General features: G+C 43.7%; 1 protein-coding gene across 4 annotated transcripts in view; it reads left to right on the top strand.

Moving 5' to 3' along the window:
- Window positions 1–17,271, top strand: part of RPTOR (regulatory associated protein of MTOR complex 1) — a 159,127-nt gene that overhangs the window by 82,583 nt on the left and 59,273 nt on the right. For all 4 annotated transcript variants that reach the window (XM_005243961.3, XM_027796008.2, XM_055795269.1 and 1 more), the window contains 4 exons: window positions 4,191–4,266; window positions 7,990–8,091; window positions 11,816–11,899; window positions 13,332–13,442. In XM_005243961.3, the coding sequence (XP_005244018.1) occupies window positions 4,191–4,266; window positions 7,990–8,091; window positions 11,816–11,899; window positions 13,332–13,442 (373 nt within the window). The remainder of the gene's footprint in view (window positions 1–4,190; window positions 4,267–7,989; window positions 8,092–11,815; window positions 11,900–13,331; window positions 13,443–17,271) is intronic.

Here is a 17,271-nt window from a genome sequence, read left to right as displayed (position 1 = left end):
GGAGATAAATGGAGTCTAGGGAGGGCTATGAATAGGGACTTTGTCCTGAAGAGCTAAGAAAAATTGAAACTGAAATACAAATACGAGTATTTCTGTTGTGGGAGAAGAGAGTTAATGACACAATTCAGGGGAGCTCTTTCCCTGTTTAATTTTTACTGTAGAATTACGGAGGAGCAATGCCTTTTCACTTTTAATTTTCATGTGTTCTGAAATGCAGTATCCTTTTGCAGGATGATGGCTTGCATCTTGTCTGTTGAGTACCCTGTTGGACTGATTGATCAGTGCAGAGGGAGAGGCAGGCATTGTTGGCTTGTTTTCGTTGCAGACTGTTTCTGTTGGCATGCTGCATTGCTTTGCTTGTTTTGGATAAACAAAAGCACTTTCTTGCCTGTTTTTTGACTGAGTCAATCTTCCAATTGAGGAGAGCATTTAATATATATTTCTTCTGAAATATATATGGGAAATACATGAGACTGTTTTCTCTGTACCTGAACCTAAGGAGTGCCCCATCCTAACATAGCTGATAGTCTGTGAGTCTGACCTTTTTCTTTAATGAGAGTATTGCATGGCATGGAGCACTGTAAAAGGTTTTTGCCTTTTTTGAGATGTGATGCTACAAAAGTTGCCAGGTCTCAGAACAGGCACAAGGGTGAGTATAGCCATGCTGGGTTTTTGATTGCCTATAAAAAATTTCTGAACTTGTGGTTTGAGGGCTGGTGGGCAGCTTGAGCTTCACCTCCTGTAGTGCCTCTTTCCAGGTTCTCCCTAGTTACTGCCTCAGACATGCTGGGTTTAGACCACCTACAAACAGCCATCCTGTGGTGGGTGGGGTATGGTGGAAATCCTTTGGACTGCATCAAGTCACTCGCTGCATGGGATTGCTTGTTGTTATTGCCCTTTGGGGGGAGGCAACAGGAATGTGTATATTAGGTATATAATAGCTTCTAACTTAACTGAGGTGTACAAAGAGAAGGTGTCCTCTCTTATGCAAGTGCTCTATCAATTTGCTGTATATGTAGAGCGTTTAGGACAGCATAGTATAAAAAAAATCAACACGTTCTGTAGTAGCATAATGAGGTTGGAACAGTGCAATATTTCAGTAGGTTATCACCCAGCAGATACATCATAGTGTCGTCGTGCTGCAGCGGGGGGATCTGGTGTTATTGGAAGAATATGGTAAGGAGGGATGAAAGAACAGTGCTGGGGTATTATCAAGCTCTTTTTATAACTAATGTAGTGACACAAATCTTCCAAAGCCCTTTGCAAACAGCAGTCTCCACAAAGAAGGAAGAGAAGTAGTGATCTCTTGGGTTGGCTTTCATAAACCACTTCTAGGATGCAACGCCACTCATCCTTGTTCCCCTGCTGCTCCCTAATTTATCTCTTGTTTGTGTGCTGAAGCGTAATATTAGTTCAGTGAGCATATACACAGTTTGCCCACCTTTCTAGTTCTCTTTGGCATATTAAAACAGTCAATCACTGCTCCTCCACCCTACCACCGACAGCCATTATTTTCACCATGACTGTAACAAGTATTTTCCCCCATCTGTTTTTCTTCACGTGCTCCGTGGCATTAGTCCTTTACCATTCATTTGTGGCTTGCTTTGAATCTTTTAATTACTGTAATGCCTGTTTAATGCCGTCGTCTGTTGTGCCAACGCAGTGAGTTAGCTAAGTGGCAGCTCATGTGCAGCCTGAAGTCTTGCAAGCAGCGTGTAGCTGTTCTAGTAGTTGGAAATAGTGAAGTTTTACCTCGGGCAAAACTGCTGTTTGCTCACGTGTCTTCTTGGGTGGGAGGTTGTCAGTTTCCTGCAGAGAGTGAGCAGCAGCAGTGTGTTGGGCTAGTTTGGAGAGGCAGGGGAATCGTTTGGAGTATTTGAATTTATTAGAATATCTTACATAGTTGATGTTAATCAGCAGCTCTCTAGGTTGTGATGAGTGGTAATGTTAAAATTTTATGTCGGTGGTTACTCTTTTGAAAGATTGAGTAACATTGGCTGTGTGGCTACACTGATTTTTAATGGCCTGTTTTTAGAAGCATAAAAAGAGATTTTTGTTTTAATCTACTGAAAACTATTTAATTTTTTGTTCTTTCTGCTTTAATCTACTAAAAACTCTTTAATTTTTTTGTTCTTTCTGCTGACATTTAGCACCTTTGAGATTCGACCTTGCAGGGCTGCCTTGGACATTTTTATGGTAATGTTAGTGCTTCTTACCTAAAATTACTTTGAGGAGCTCAGCATCTTAGCTCTGTGCTTCTGCAGTGTAATGCTCCATGCAGAATCCTTTTTATAGGCAGCCAATATAAGACTAAGTTGTCTCTGATCTCTAAACCATTTTTTCTCCCGCATAGTAAAACTTCTCTCAAAAGCACTATGTATTGACACTTTCTAATGTTTGAAAATGGCTTTAAGTGGTATTGCCCATTCCTCCAAGAAACCTGAAAGTCAGGAATATTCCTTCTTTGCTTGATGTAAAATTATCTTTACATTTGCACTAACTTGACTTTGCTTCTGCCTCAACCAGGAATAAATACCTCTCATCAGCTTTGTGTAAACACTTTGTCTCTAGCATGGGTCTTTATTGAGCATGTGGGAAGTGTTTGTTCCCTGTGCTTTGATTATCTCTTGATTACCTCTTAATTATATTGGCAGCATATTGTCAAGTGGAAGGTGAATGCTGTAAAGCAGGGGGATGAGGTCTGGGCGACTAAAACAAGCTGCATTTCTTGAATCCATAGAAAAAATGCAAGAGCCTTATAGTTTATTTTTTCATCTAATTGGAGAGATTGTTTTCAGTTGAGACAGCTCCCAGTTAGGCAAATGGGATAGATTTTGCTCAGCACTTGTTCTAATGGAAGGCTTTGTTTGACTCAAAACAGGGTGATTTAAGAACTTATTAGAGCAGGTAACTAAAATAAACTGTATTGATTATCACCTATGGCCTTGTGTCTGCAAATGTTCCTAGGAGAAGAAAAATTGCTTAGCCTATTGATGTTTACACATGATGGCCACAAGCCATGGAAGAGCAAATGTGTCTGGAGAGTAAATTAGTTTCTTTTGTGTAAGAAACACAGTGGGTGGTGGTTTAACTCACTAGCCTTTCGGAGTGCATAAATTCGTATGTTAAAATGTAAAATGCATGGAACGCCTGTGGATAGAGAGGGCTAATAGTTTCTGGGGTGAAGAGTAACTGTTTCACTTTTTTAGAGGTGTTTTAGGAACTTTGGAACCAAATGCATTTTATTTTAGTTTGGTCTTTTTTTACTTTGTGAGCGTTTTGAAGCAGACTGTTTGCACGTTTTGTTTGCACTGGATCAGCTACAAGAGGTTCCTTGGCCACTGTATGTAACTTATGTCCCGTTATAGCTGTTACACTAAAATATTGTAAGTTACAATGCTTTAGCCATTAAATAGTATAGTATATAAGTGTAAAAACTGAAATCTTTAAATACTTTCTCTTCTAGTTTAGTGTACCTCACTCCATCCTTAAGGGTGAGTCACATAGAACTGATCTTTCTGAACAAGGTTGCCCCACAAAACCCAACTCACGGTTAGATTAATGGAGACTGAGTTACTGTGTCACTGCACACGTCCCTGAGAAAACTAGCTCTCTCGAGGATGAGGAAGAGGAGAGTGAGTGTGTTGGGGCAGGTGTATCCATGAACTGTGAGTTGGAGGGCTTCTCAGCAGGATCATCTTCCCGAGCTGTTCTGATGGACTTGAATACAGAGTGAGCGAGGGTTCAGATGCATGTAGAGGTGTGTGTTGAAGGATTATGGTTTGGAGGCAACCCAGGATTGAGTTCATTTTTCTAGTTTTAAAAAAAAAAAGTTACTAGTTTTTGCGTGAGCACAGGTATATAACAAGACTTCAGTTCACTCTGGCTTCTTTCTGTGTTAGGGGGAGGAACAGTTTCTGTGAACTTCAGCTGGGGATTTTTTACCTCACTCACATTTTATTAGTCAGCCTGATAGGGTGCTGGACTAGACCTTCTCACTGTTTTTCTGCATAGTTTTCATATATTATGCTTGCCTTTTAAAGAAAGGGAATATTAAGCGTTTCTAAGCCAGTCGGACAATGCTGCTGTGTCCACATACTTATATGATTAGAATTTAAATTGACCTTGATACGCTTACAGATAACTTTGTAATGACTTTTCTTTCCTCTTTCTTTCCCCTTTTTCTCTAGGCAAGCATGGGACCTTGCAGTTGATATTTGCCTTTCCCAGTTACCTACAATTATAGAGGAAGGAACTGCCTTTAGGGTAAGTTGGATAGTATCTTGAGCTGTTGTGTGCCCAGTTTAACCATTATTTGGAACCTCAGTTTAGCTCATCGCTTTTGCTTGTTGAGTCCGGAATTGTTGCAGTTTAAGGGTTTACTGGAACATTGTAAAAGTCTATTCGCCTCACTTATAGGGATAACTGGAAAATCAACTTTCTTCACTGTTGTATGAGATGTCTGATTCAGCCTGTGCTGTTGGTGAGGGGGAAACTCCTACCAGTAGCAGTGATGCCTGAGACCTGACTCAAAAGTTCAGAGTGCTCAGTCCTGGCTAACAGTATTATCACACACAAAAAAATAAATCCCAGCATACCAGCATTAGTTCTGAAATGAATAACTTTCAATGTGAAAATAACTCTATGAAAAGATAATTTTCAAATAAACATAAAATAGAGGTTGAGGATATGTCTAAAGAGTTTTCTTAAGCATAGTATCATTAATATGAGTCACTGGGGGTTTTTTCCTACTTTATTTAATCTCAGAGAGCAAAAAAAATATTTTTTTAATATTATATTTGGCTTAAATTCCTCTAGTCAGAATGCATTTTTCTTTATATTCCTTGATATTTCATGAGCGGAGCCTTCAATAATTACTGTACAGTCTTGGGTACCTGTTCCACTGTGGTGTTCTCTCTAATTTTACAGTAACATTCCTGCATTTTATTTATGTTTCCAAGCTTTCAAAAGGTTTTCTGGCTGTGATTGCAGGCAGTCTCCAAAGAGCCAAGTACAGGAGGAGAGAACTGTGGGCTTCTGTGAGGCTAGAGGTTGATAAAGATGCCTGAAGGCTTTTATCCTCCCACCCCTTTCTTTCCTCTCTGTATGTGCTGTATATTAAAATTTAAACAAATATAATTTTTCCTCTCCTAGATCATGTTCATTTTTATTTCAGGTCTCTAACAATGTCAGTGGGTGCTTTTTGATTAGTCTTAGACCTCATCTGGGCATTCAGTGTCAAGGGAGTTGAAATTTAGCAAATTTCTGTGTATTTGGGGGATGAGAGGAGGCACATATTTGTGAAGGATTAAATGAGATCAGCAAGTAAGAGTGGTCATTCTCAACTAGCAGTTGATTCAAGATAAGGTGGAAACAATTTACAAGCAGGTTTTCAAGCCTGACAAGTGTAATTTCTTGCATATTTTGGGTAGAACTTGAGGTGGGTAGAGCTATCGATGTGTTGTCAACAGCTGGGAGCCTGAATGCTGTGAGTTTCCAAGCTAGCCTGGCCACTAGATTTAAAGGCAGGCTCAAGTTCTCTTCTGAGCTGTTCCTTACGCTTGCACTTAAAATCCAGCATGATTAATAGCGTGTAGGTTTGTGCCTGCTTTGTGAAGAGGGGACAGACCTCTAATCCGCTCTCGTGAGACCCCCCCCTGCAGTACTGTGTTCAGCTCTGGGGCTCCCAACATAAGAACATGGACCTGCTGGAGCAAGTCCGGAGGAGGCCAAGATGCTCAGAGGGCTGGAGCATCTCTTCTATGGAGACAGGCTGAGAGAGGTGGGTTGTTCAGCCTGGGGAAGAGGAAGTTCTGGGGCGACCTTATAGCACCTCCCAGTACCTGGAAATGCTTAAAGCCAGGTTGGACAGGGCTTGGAGCAGCCCAGTTGTGTGGGAGGTGTCTCTGCCTGTGGCGGGGGGCTCGGGACTAGGTGATCTTTAAGGTCCCTTCCAACCCCAACCTCTCTGTGATTCTGTATTAACCTGGTGATGTCTCTGTGAGACACCTACAGGAGCAGGAGACTTGGCTGTTAGGTTGGGGGAGTGGAAGAGGCTTAGCTCTATGCCGTGACAAATGGTTGGAGCAGGCAGACAGTTGCACATCTCTGATCTATTCCTTGTGTTCTAATCAACTTTTTTCCCTCAAACCTCTAGATTTATGCCCAGCGAGCAGTGCGCTGTATATCAGAGAAGGTTAGCTGCTGCTGGCCAGCAGTAATCCTGGGAGGAATTGCTGCTCAGTCCAGCGTGGGGGGAAGGGGCGTTGCGGAGCCCAGGCAGCCTGTTCCAGAACTAGGCTGGCAGGATCAGCCACTGGTGTCTGGGCTGATGCCCGGGTGAGTCACAGGGGTTACCTGCTGCCGGTCCTTCAGGGCCGTGCTGGCTGCTGCCGTTGCAGGTCCAGCCTAGCCCTGGATAAAGCAATGGATCATCTCTTCAGGGCTGTTTTGTTTCAGCAGCACTTTATAAACCACCAGTGTCTGACTTCTGCTTGTTCTGTAGGTGTTCTTTCCTGGTCAGACCTGGAAAATAGGATAACCTGATGGAGAAGGGCCTGCAGGCTCGCAGTGCTCGTGCAGGGGATGGCAGGGGAGCAGCTGTGCTTCTGGCGGGTTTGGGTGGGTTTACTCTCCTTCCTCCCACCCCTTCCCTACCTCCTTCTCCCTTGACTGCTGTTTCCCTGTAAAATTCAAACTGGAAGCTGCTGTGTGCTTTGGTCAGTACTTTCTCGTACCATGCTTGGTGTGATCGATGGCAAAAGGAGTGCTTCTCCTGCGCTGTTGTGCCCAGGGGCTGCCCGAGCGTGCGCCGCGGAGCAGAGCGCTGGGGGCATATGCTGCAGATGGTGGGGCAGCCCCCACTGGTGTCGGGAGACAAGAGTTCTCTGCACGCTTGGGCAGGCTCCGGGGACTTAATATGTACTGTGGGATGTCACATCTCACCAAGGACACTTTGGATGTCATCAGCCGGTGTGGTGCACCCCCAGACAAACACATCTTGTTAGAATAAGACCATAGTTACGTCATATGTTTTTCAAAGTACGTGGTATTTTCTCTTTGCCGTCCCCTAAACCAGATTCCTTTATGCCTAGAGATCCTAGGAGCTAGCATCCTCTGTATTTACTGGATGCCATTCAGGTGCATTTTGTAAAATAACACATGATTTTACTGTCTTCAGTACTACTAGCACAACTGATGGGTGTTAGCTGATGGGAGTTAGCCCATGCCTCGTGTCTTTAGTAGGACACTAGTGTGAGGTCTATTAAATACTGTAGCACTCTGCACGTTATTTTTGTGCTCATTTACCTGCACTACCAGGATACCGCTAATTAAATGGGTGGATTCAATATCTTACGTAAATCTTCTAATTTTTGTTTACCTATATGAAGTCCTTTTACTGTGTTACGGGTGTCAGAAGTGATGGATCACTAAGTAAAAGGCTTGAATTAAAAACCTGATAAATAGGAGGGGCAGCCTTCTTACAGCCCAAACCAGCGCACATCTGAATTGCCACCTGTTTGTAGGAGAGGTTTATTGCAGCCAGGGAAGACTGAGATGTGGATGGACATATTTTTCATTGTTGTTGGATTGTATTCTCAGTGGACTGTGCAGAGGTAGCACTGTGTGTGCTGCTACAGGAGTGAAACTATCCCTGCAGAGCAGATAGAACAGCAGTGGATTTATCTGCTTCCCATGTGAAAAAGATCTACCAGATTTGCCTAAGACCTTTTGTGATATCTTTTCCTGTTTCTCTACTCTTTCCTTCTTTTTTCCAAATGCTTATATTGGAGAATGCCAGCATATTTAAAGAGAATTGTATCTGGTCAGTCTTTGGAACATTTTTATACATTTAAAAAGACTCAGACAAACGTGTGTCAATTAAAAAGTATAGGTTCTGGAAACAATAAACTGTGTGAGTCCATAGGTGCCAAAACTATTTGCTGCTTTTTTTTAACCGAACTTGCGTTCCTGTTCTTGCTCCAACAGCACAGTCCCTTCTTTGCAGAGCAGCTGACAGCTTTCCAGGTGTGGCTGACCATGGGTGTGGAGAACCGCAACCCCCCGGAGCAGCTTCCCATTGTTCTGCAGGTGAGCAGCCAGGGGCTCAGCACCGCCGAGGCTGCCAGGAGCTCGGCCGCAGCAGACACTGGGTGTCTGTGCATGCCTCTCCCTGCCCGCAGAGTGCTGTGCTGTCAACCAGATGGCGTTTGGGTACATAAATTACGTGGGCTCCTTCGGGATTAATTAGAGCTGATTGCATGTTTACTAGACCTGTGCAGATGAAGACAAAGTGCTTTTCTTCCTCCATACCTTCACTCTCTGTTGAGCAAAACTTCCCACTGTAGTCCATTTGCAGCTTCAACAGTATCAGGCTCTGCTGCTTCCTCTTTTGCTCTGAAGTAGCAAGACTTTTTCACAGAGTAGCACATCTTTGTTGTTTTCTGCTGTAGTATCTCCTTTTATATGCCAGCTCTGTCAGGCAGAGACTTTTATCTTCTCTCTGTTTTCAGAAAGTGGAAGTTACTGCAGTGTAAATAGTTCGGAAATGGCTTCTTTGTCTGTCTGGTACTGCCTGGAAAGTGTTCCCTTTAATGTGATGCTGAAATTTTGCTGCAAGAATGTAGAAACAAGTCTCTGAACACCATGCCTGGAAGGAATGTAGAATTCTGGTAGGCATTTGCTCAGACTAGACAAAGTTCATATGTATAAAGGAGAAGTAAACCTAGGAGAAACATAACACTTCATTTCAAGTAATGTTTTATGGCAAGGCACATATTGCAGTTGTGATCTGCTTTTGCCCTCTCCTCCCCAGGAGTTTGTATTGGCAGAAATATAAACCCTCATCAAGGTAGCTGTGGTCTCTTCTCTACCAGGCAGCAAAATTTAAAGTCTTTCTGTTTAAAAGAACATAGGTCCAGTCACTTGTATAAGGATATGTGATTTCATTCACTAAATGTGAGAAGACTCACCTTCCCTGTTAGCTACCAGCTTGTTTTGTGACTGACGGCACCGTCGATCTGTGTAAGACCAAATCGTAATTTCCCTGAGCCTCCCAAGCCTTGGGACATTGGTTGGATAAGCAGGTGTACTGTTTATCTCTGTCACTGCAATAGGAGAAGGCAGGCTTCTACTCTAGAACCAACTTTGCTGCTTTCCAGTGAATTATTTGGCACCAGAGGGCTCTGCAGGTAGCTTAACCTTGCAGTGGAACTGAGAGGTCACCTGGCGAAGGAACCTGCTTTCCTTCCTGGAGCAAAAATGAGCTAGGACAACGTAATAATTCTTGTAATTAAAGCATATTAATTGTGTAGTGGAGTAAGATTGCTTGTTAACAGATTTGAGATACTTTGAATCGGAGACCAACTGATTACAAGAGGCAAAGAAATGTGTTTCAGACCCCTTTTGAGTGTCTTTTTGCTTTGTCCCCTTGGGATTGCTTAGACTACACTGCTGTAGCCTAACAAACGCTGATTCTGTTTTCCCATTTTAGATGTGTCCCTGGGGAAGGAAAGTATTTGAGTGCCAGGGCCACGATGCCAGCCATGCAAAGCTTGGATTTGTCAAGGACAGGGAAATGGTCCTTTGTAAATGGCTTTGTAATTGTCTTCAAGAAGTTGCTTTCCATTTCGAATTCTTGCTGTGCATGGGGTATATTGGACATGGGTGGCTTCCTGGTGCAGAGAAGAGAGAAGTCAGCATACACACAGCTTGCACGAGCCTGAGCAGCAGATGCTCGATCCTTGTGGAGGTACCTCCTGCCATGCCACCTCCAGTGCCTGTAGACAAGAGTCACACTTACTCCACAGAAGGCCATGGGAGACCACTGCTGCAGTCCCCTCCTTCCATCCTGCATGTGTTAGGAGATTCCTGCTAAAATGTAGACTGTAACTTCTAAATTACCTTCTTGTATCCTGGTTAATCTCTAATTTGCGTGCGTGGACATAATTAGCTTCTCTGTCTTTTGTTTCAGAATAATGATAGACAAATGTCAGAGAGGGATGTTTTTGCAGTGCTGTGTGCATATAGTGGCACAGTGTAGCAATTTCATAATTTCATTAAAAGTTCATAAATTGTGCATAGACTCCCCATATCCTCATCCAAGTCTCTAGAATTTGTGTCATTTTTTGCTTCAGGTTATTGTGCAAATCAATTAGGGAAGTGGAATATGAAAACCTGAGAGAGAGCGATGGCATTTTTGGTTTCTGAAAATAATGAAACCAAGCTTTTAAAGTAAGACACAATTTGATTTGGTTAAAGGTCCTTGTGGGATGCTAGCAGTGTTGAGATGTGGGTTTGTATCTTCACCTGGAAATCCTTTTCAATTACAATTTCCCTGGCTATGACAGAATTTGTGGATTTACTTAAGTTTTTTTCTGAGGTCAGATAACAGCAGCACTGTCCAATCTGTACACCTCCCATTGTCCATGCAAGCACCCTGTTCCTCACATGTTCCTGTCTGTTGTTTCAGCCCTGGCCCAGCTTCCACCTTGCCCTGGTTTCTATTACTGCTTTAATCTCAAACAGCTGCCCCTGTTATTCCTGTGATGGGCATCTTTAAAGCACATTGTTAATCGTGCCAGGTTCTGTAGTAAATTTATGGAATAGGCTGGTGCCAACTAGGGCAGGATGACCTGTCCTGAGATCTGAGCCCTGATATTCAGAGGTGAAATGATTGGAGCAGTTAATGCATCCTCCTGTTGTTGTCTTCTGGACTTTTTCTGCACAACCTCAGTATCTAATATAAGTCATCTGTAGTATGAGACATGAGCCAAGTAATTCAGTTATTCTTCAGTATTAAACATGAAAAATAATTTAATTTGAATATGCAGTGTGGAAAAACACTGAGAAAAGGATGGAATAGGGAGCTAAATCAACGAGTCTCTTTCCCTGAGACCTATGCTTGAGGGATGTTACTCAATTTAAACTGAGGATTAAACATTGCATTCCAATATCTTACATCTGTTAAGGAGATTAAGAACTGAAAGTCTGCCTGTTAATATTTCACACCAGGGTAGGTATAAGCCAGTAAACTACCACCTCATTATCCTTGTCAGACTCTGTTTTAATGAGATTTTTATTAATGACTAATGTGACCTTTTGCTTCCCTCTTAAGTCTCTTATATCGATTTGCCAAGGAAAGCAAAGCCTCTTTTTCTGCTTCTGAGCAGTTTTGAGTAATGGGAGCCTGGGCGTTTTGCTCACCTCTGAATCCTTCCTGCAGCCACAGCCGTGTTCCTGCTTTCCTGGAGGAAGGGCAGGTGGGGCAATGAGAGTATTTGAAATCCATAGGGGCTGCTTCCATCTAGCAGAGCTATACTGCATAGGAACCACTGGGGTTTTCAGCAGAACAGGATGCAGCGGAGCAGTGATGTGGAGACTGAGTATAACTGCTTTCCTTCAGAAACAGTTGTAAGTGCGTGCCCAAAGCAGCTGTGGGTGCCCCATCCCTGGCAGGTTCAAGGCCATGTTGGATGGGGCTTGGAGCAACCTGGGCTGGCGGGAGGGGTCCCTGCCCATGGCAGGGGGTTGGACTCGGTGATCTTTAAGGTCCCTTCCAACCCAGACCATTCTGTGATTCTATGTGTCTGCAGAAACTTCCTGAAGAGCGTTACCAGGAGGGGCATTAACCCATTGCTGACACTGTTCAGTGGGGGGAATGTTTACAGCAGCCAGGGTTTGTCTTCCAGCTTTTTTGTTTAGGCCAATAGTTTGTTTAAAGTGATGCAACGATCCTGGGGTGTGTTTAACCTTTGCTCTGCAATCACAAAGATCTTTGTTCTTTTTAGCAATAACCGTTACCTCTCTCCTGCAGGTGCTGCTGAGCCAGGTACATCGGCTGCGAGCGCTTGATTTGCTGGGAAGATTTTTGGACCTGGGTCCCTGGGCAGTTAGCTTGGTGCGTGGATGTTGCGTATTGTCTTGTGAAAGTTGAAAGTATCTCAGTATAGGCAATAAATACAAATGATGATTTATGGAAGGAAGGTGTGGAAGATACTCCGCAGATTTGACAAACGACCAGTGTTTTTTGTGTTCATGTGTGTGAAATGGAGCAAGCATCCCTAAAAGAAAAGCGGTTTGTATTAATCAAAATGGCCGAATAGCTGTTCGTTTGCATTACAACAGAGAGTTCCTTGGGAATAGTTTAGTGTAAAATATTGTAAGGGACAAAACAGGAGGAAATATCTGGGACAAATAAGAAGTTTTGTCACGTAAAATAAATACAGAAAAATAGCATGTATGTTTATCATCTGTTCTCTCAGCCTACTGGCTGCATCATTCTCTTTAACTGTTTGGTCTCTGGATTTTATAAGCTATTCTGAGAAGGTGGCAGCTGCCTTCGGTGTTTTGGAGTGTGGCTAGCACAGTGCACATAATAAAAAAGAATTAAACAGAGGAGCAGTTTAAAACACTCTTGTAAATGCAGCTATTTGTTGATAAAAGTGATGAAGAGGAACACCAGCTGGTTGTGGAATAGCTCAGTAATGGGGCTTTTTAGTGGGTTTCTTTACCTTCCTCCTTCATCTCAGCCAAGACTCCCTTCTGCAGGCCTTCCCGGACAGCTTAGCCCTCAGTGGTAGGAAGAAAGTATGCATTAAAGGTAATTATAATCCAGGGTGGGTCTTAAAAACTTCGAGGATGAAAACATAGCTGCAGGTCAGCCGCAGCAGCCTTTGCTCTGGCTGTTACGTGTTTTATAAAGGTAGCTGGCCATATCCCTGGGTGATGCTCGGCTGCTGCCCGCCTGTGTGGGTGGTAACCCTCTGAGACCCAGCGCTGCAAGTGCAGTCCCCTGCCATACGTTTCCTTTACGTTGTGCTTTGGAAGGGTATCGGCAATCACAGTGGGATTCTCAAAGACTTCACGTGTTGCACGTCCTCCTGTTAGCGTAGTCTCTAATCCCATGGAAACGGCTTGGTAGCAAGTCTGTGTAAGGCAAAAGGCCTATTTAATTTCCAGTGGGAGGGCTGTAATTATTGAGCTTTTGCAATATGTTTATTTGTGAGAGCAAATGGCCCCATCTGAGAAGAGCACAACATATCATGAAGCGTAAAATAGCACAGGCTGTAAGGAGTAAAAGCTAGTGCTAGATTAACTCTGAGTCTCCACGGACCAAATGAGTCTGAAAATACCTGGTGACATCCAAGATTAAAATGAACAATAGACTAGTACACAGGGATCCCCTTTTTACTAGAAACGTATGAAATTGTTTTGTACCAGATTTCTCATCTGTGTCATTAAATACACTGCATCTTCTCGGAGCGCTTGGTTCTGCCCCTGCGCGCAGCTGAGCTGCTCTTGAGCCTTTGCTGTTCCCTCTGGCTCCCCAGGCCCTGTCTGTCGGCATTTTCCCGTATGTGCTGAAGCTACTTCAGAGTTCAGCTCGTGAGCTGAGACCACTCCTTGTCTTCATCTGGGCCAAAATTCTGGCAGTGGACAGTGTGAGTACTTCTGAACTTGGCTGTGTCTTTTGGGTTTCAGCAACACGCCTTCCCCGCCCCCGCTCCTTCCCCCCTTCATGCTTTATCCTGGAGTACTTCAAAAACATGCTGCATTAACTGGAGACCGGCGTATCATCTCATTAATTGATGTGACTTGCATGAAAGCTAGCTTCTGAAACTCTGTGGTGGGGATGCCCCGTCAGGGTGCCGGCCCTGGGTGGTTGGCTGGCTGTCAATGCTGCACGTCACGTTAACGTCGCAGTTCCTGGTTCCAGGGTGTTTGGTGGTCTAGGTAAAAGCCCTCCGACCTCACTGATACCTTTACTGGGGAAGGTACTGCTTTGCTTGCTGAAGGGTCTTAACGTGCACTCCTGTTTTCTGTCTGATGCTTCCAGGTGAGAGCATGCTTGCACACACTCGTACTCACCCTCAACTTGTTCGCTTTAGATTGTGATCAAACTGGGTTTGTCCAAGACCGTTCCCGTCCGTTGTCAAACCAGGCTGTGGGTAATCTTCAGACACAGAATTTTTCTAGAAATAAATTTAAAGTAGGTTTTGGTGGCTTTAACTTATACATCGTGCTCCGAGCCTAACACATGCACTGATGCACTGCAGATGGTTGGCACAGAAGTATTAAACCCCACAAAGGACAGGTTATTCCCGTCGTGGGTCCGTGATTCTCTACAGTAGTTTGGCACCTTCTGAGATAAGGTTTTGAAACTGGGCCCTGGTTTTTAAAGATGCCCTTAGCCAAAGCTGTAGTTTGTGAGGGTTAAAATAAATAATTAAGCAGGTAAGTAATTGCAGATAAATTTGTGTAGTCATATATACGACTCTGTGGTTTTGTGGGTGCAATTAGTTGAGCAAAATAAAATTATTAGGAGTGGTATGCACAGTTAATCGCAGGTACGATTATACGCCAATACGAAATTGTTTGAACTGCTTGTAGAAGTTGGATCTTGTCTATTTGGGTGTTTATTTTTGCTTTATCTCTTCCATTTCAGTATGGAGAATAATACTGAATTTGTTGGAATTTTCCCCCACTGTTGATCTAGTATTGTCAGGTTTAGTTTTATAAATATATTTTCATTAACATCCTAAGAGGATTTTGGAAAGCAAAGAAAATGAAAACTATTCATCTTAAAGCTACTCTTGAAAAGCCTATTTTTGATGCATGCCTCTCTATGGCTGATGCTTCAGCCCCGGGTACATTTCAGAGTAGGCTCATGTATAATTTACAGGGAGTGTCATGCCATCCTTCACTCTGTCCACCAGTCTGGGTGGGCTCCTTGCACCATACCTGCTCCTGCCACCGTTGTATTGCTCCCTCCCATGCTCTGTTGTCTCACTCATTTGTTAGGCTGTGCTTTACAACAAAACAACAGAAAAAAGTGTCTTTTAAATTTTGTGGTTTGATTTCTTTCTACTGTTTCACTCACTGGCTCCAAAACCAGGTGGTGCACATGAGGAGGGAGGAGAGAGCAGCCTCAGCAGGAAAGCACAGTGAATGATGCTGAGGGAGGGGACAGGCAGTAGCTCGAGTTGTCACACCATAAAGGGAACAAACATGTCATCATATCAGAAGCTAAAGTAATACTTTCTTGTAACATACTAAATACCAGTACAGATATGTCCTTTCCCCCCTCTGCTGGCGCAAAGTTTGGCCATGTATGTTTGAAACAAATGGAGTTTCAAACAAAGTTTAACAAAAACTATTACTGCAGCGTGAATGTGGCGTGGGTTCCAAGTTCTCTTTAACGCTACAGCCTGCTCCACTTCCCTGACCCTCTGCATTTCCAGGTAAATGTGTCTAAACAATTCACAAGACTGCTATCTGCATACTCCAGGACAAGAGATGGTCTTTTAGCGTTTAGTTGATGCAGCGGTGCGGTGGTTTGAGCTGAGCTGTGGAGAGCACGCCTTGCTGTGCGGCGGCGGCGCTTTCTCCGAGGTGGCCTTTTACAAGGCTCTGAGCGGGATGACAACTGCAGGGGCATGCTCTGTGAGCAGGCAGGCAGATGCTGAGTGAAGGGTAGACGCAGTAATTAATTGTGAGGCTGCGTGGAATCTCTGTAGCGTTCGTGCTGCCCGTGGGGCGGGTGCGTGGCTCTGCCTGTGCTAGGGCACCTACCTGGCTCAGCTCTGGTCTGAGTGGGTGCTGCCTCTCTCGCCCAGGCAGAAGCTGTGGCCCTAGCAGGTGAGAGCATGTTTATTTTCAAACATTCTGCCAGATGATCTTCATCCTCGCAATAATTGTACAGTGCTGCCTCCCTCCTTCATGTGCTGTCCACTGTATGTGTATTTTATTTGGTTTCAGGAGGCTGTAGCTGATGAAATTACTTTGATTAGCACTAGAGTTCAGCTGATTGCTCATTCCTCTTTGCATTTGGATGTGACTGAGAACTAGTTATGTAAGACTTGCTAGCGCCCTGGAGAGCAGAACATCCTGTGAAGATAATGCTTCTGTTCTGGTCCCTGCCTCCCTTTGGGCAGGGAGACAGAAGGAAGGTGTTCCAATGTGAGGCAGCAGCGTAGCATGCCATGTGTCCGTTCAGACGATACCTTCAGTAAGCATGGTATGCTGTGAAGAATTGTGTTTTGTTATAAAAATTGCAGGATAAAACCACAGTATTACAGAAACATTGCACCTCGGACAGAATTGTTTATATGTGATCTATAGGTGCCTCTAATAAACACTGGCATATTTAGATTAATCTGCTTTAATTCTGTGTATAATCAGATGATTTTTCATAGGATATTCGTTGAGGACTCTAGTCATCTCTGCCTGAAGCCAGCTGGAGTATTTCTAGGCAATCCACCTGCAGAGCTACATAGCAAGTGATGGTTCAAGGCTGCCTGCTGTAGGTATCTGCCAGATATAGGTTGGTCTAGAAATAGTCATGTGTGCTGCCACATGGAGATGGCTGCAATGCTTGCAAATACAGTTTAGGTCAAGAATTCCCTACGTGCTACATTGATAATGTTTGGTAAACAGCATCTTCTTTATCTTAAATACTTGAATTTAAAGGGAAGAAAAAATCCACACACCCCTCATAGCAAGGATTATATTCAGGAATTTAAGCAAGACAAAAAAACCCCTGCACATTAAACAGTATTGAAATGTGAATATTACTAAAGTGGGACAGCAAAAAAAAAAGGATCTTGCTACTCCAGAGAATTGGCTGAAAGCAATAGAAGGCAAACATTTCTCGAACTTTTTAAAGGAATGGAGTGATATAAACAGGATGCTTACTTTCCAGATGTGCCCTTTGTTAGCAGGATTGTGACTACCATTTCTCATTTTATCATTAATACAGATGTTCAAGTAAAGTGTTCCCTGAGGATAATTTTGTGAAAGCACTCACGTGGGGGGCGAGAGCTCACTGACCGCCATGGTCACCCAGGACTCCCCTGAGCTGTGGCAGTGCTGCTGTTTTCCAGGAACTCATGAGATTTTTAGGGCTAAGTTACATAGCCCATATATTATGTTAAAGAGAAAGAGGAGATCTGTGCTCTAGTCCTTCCCCAGCACTAGGAACTTCACATTTTATATAAGTTCTGAAGCTTCACAACAAACCTGCAGCTTGATTTGGTCATGTTGTATTATTATTCACAAGTATAGCTGCTTATTCCTTGGGGAGGAGGAGGCGTTGCTGATGCTGGATTTCCATATTGTTCACAGGATCTGAGCAGGGAGGGTTTGAGCAAGTGTGCTGGTGTGGTAGAAGTTGCCTCCCTCCCTCGAGCCTCAGGTATTTGGGTAACAGTGGCAGCACAATAAATGCGGTGTGAGGATGAGCAGCTTCTCTTTGTTGGTGTCTGCCTACAC

Source organism: Falco peregrinus, chromosome 2, assembly GCF_023634155.1.
Source record: "Falco peregrinus isolate bFalPer1 chromosome 2, bFalPer1.pri, whole genome shotgun sequence".
In the NCBI taxonomy this organism is placed as follows: domain Eukaryota; kingdom Metazoa; phylum Chordata; class Aves; order Falconiformes; family Falconidae; genus Falco; species Falco peregrinus.
The sequence above is the reverse complement of the archived record's forward strand: the minus strand, read 5'-3'. Positions and strand labels throughout refer to the sequence as shown.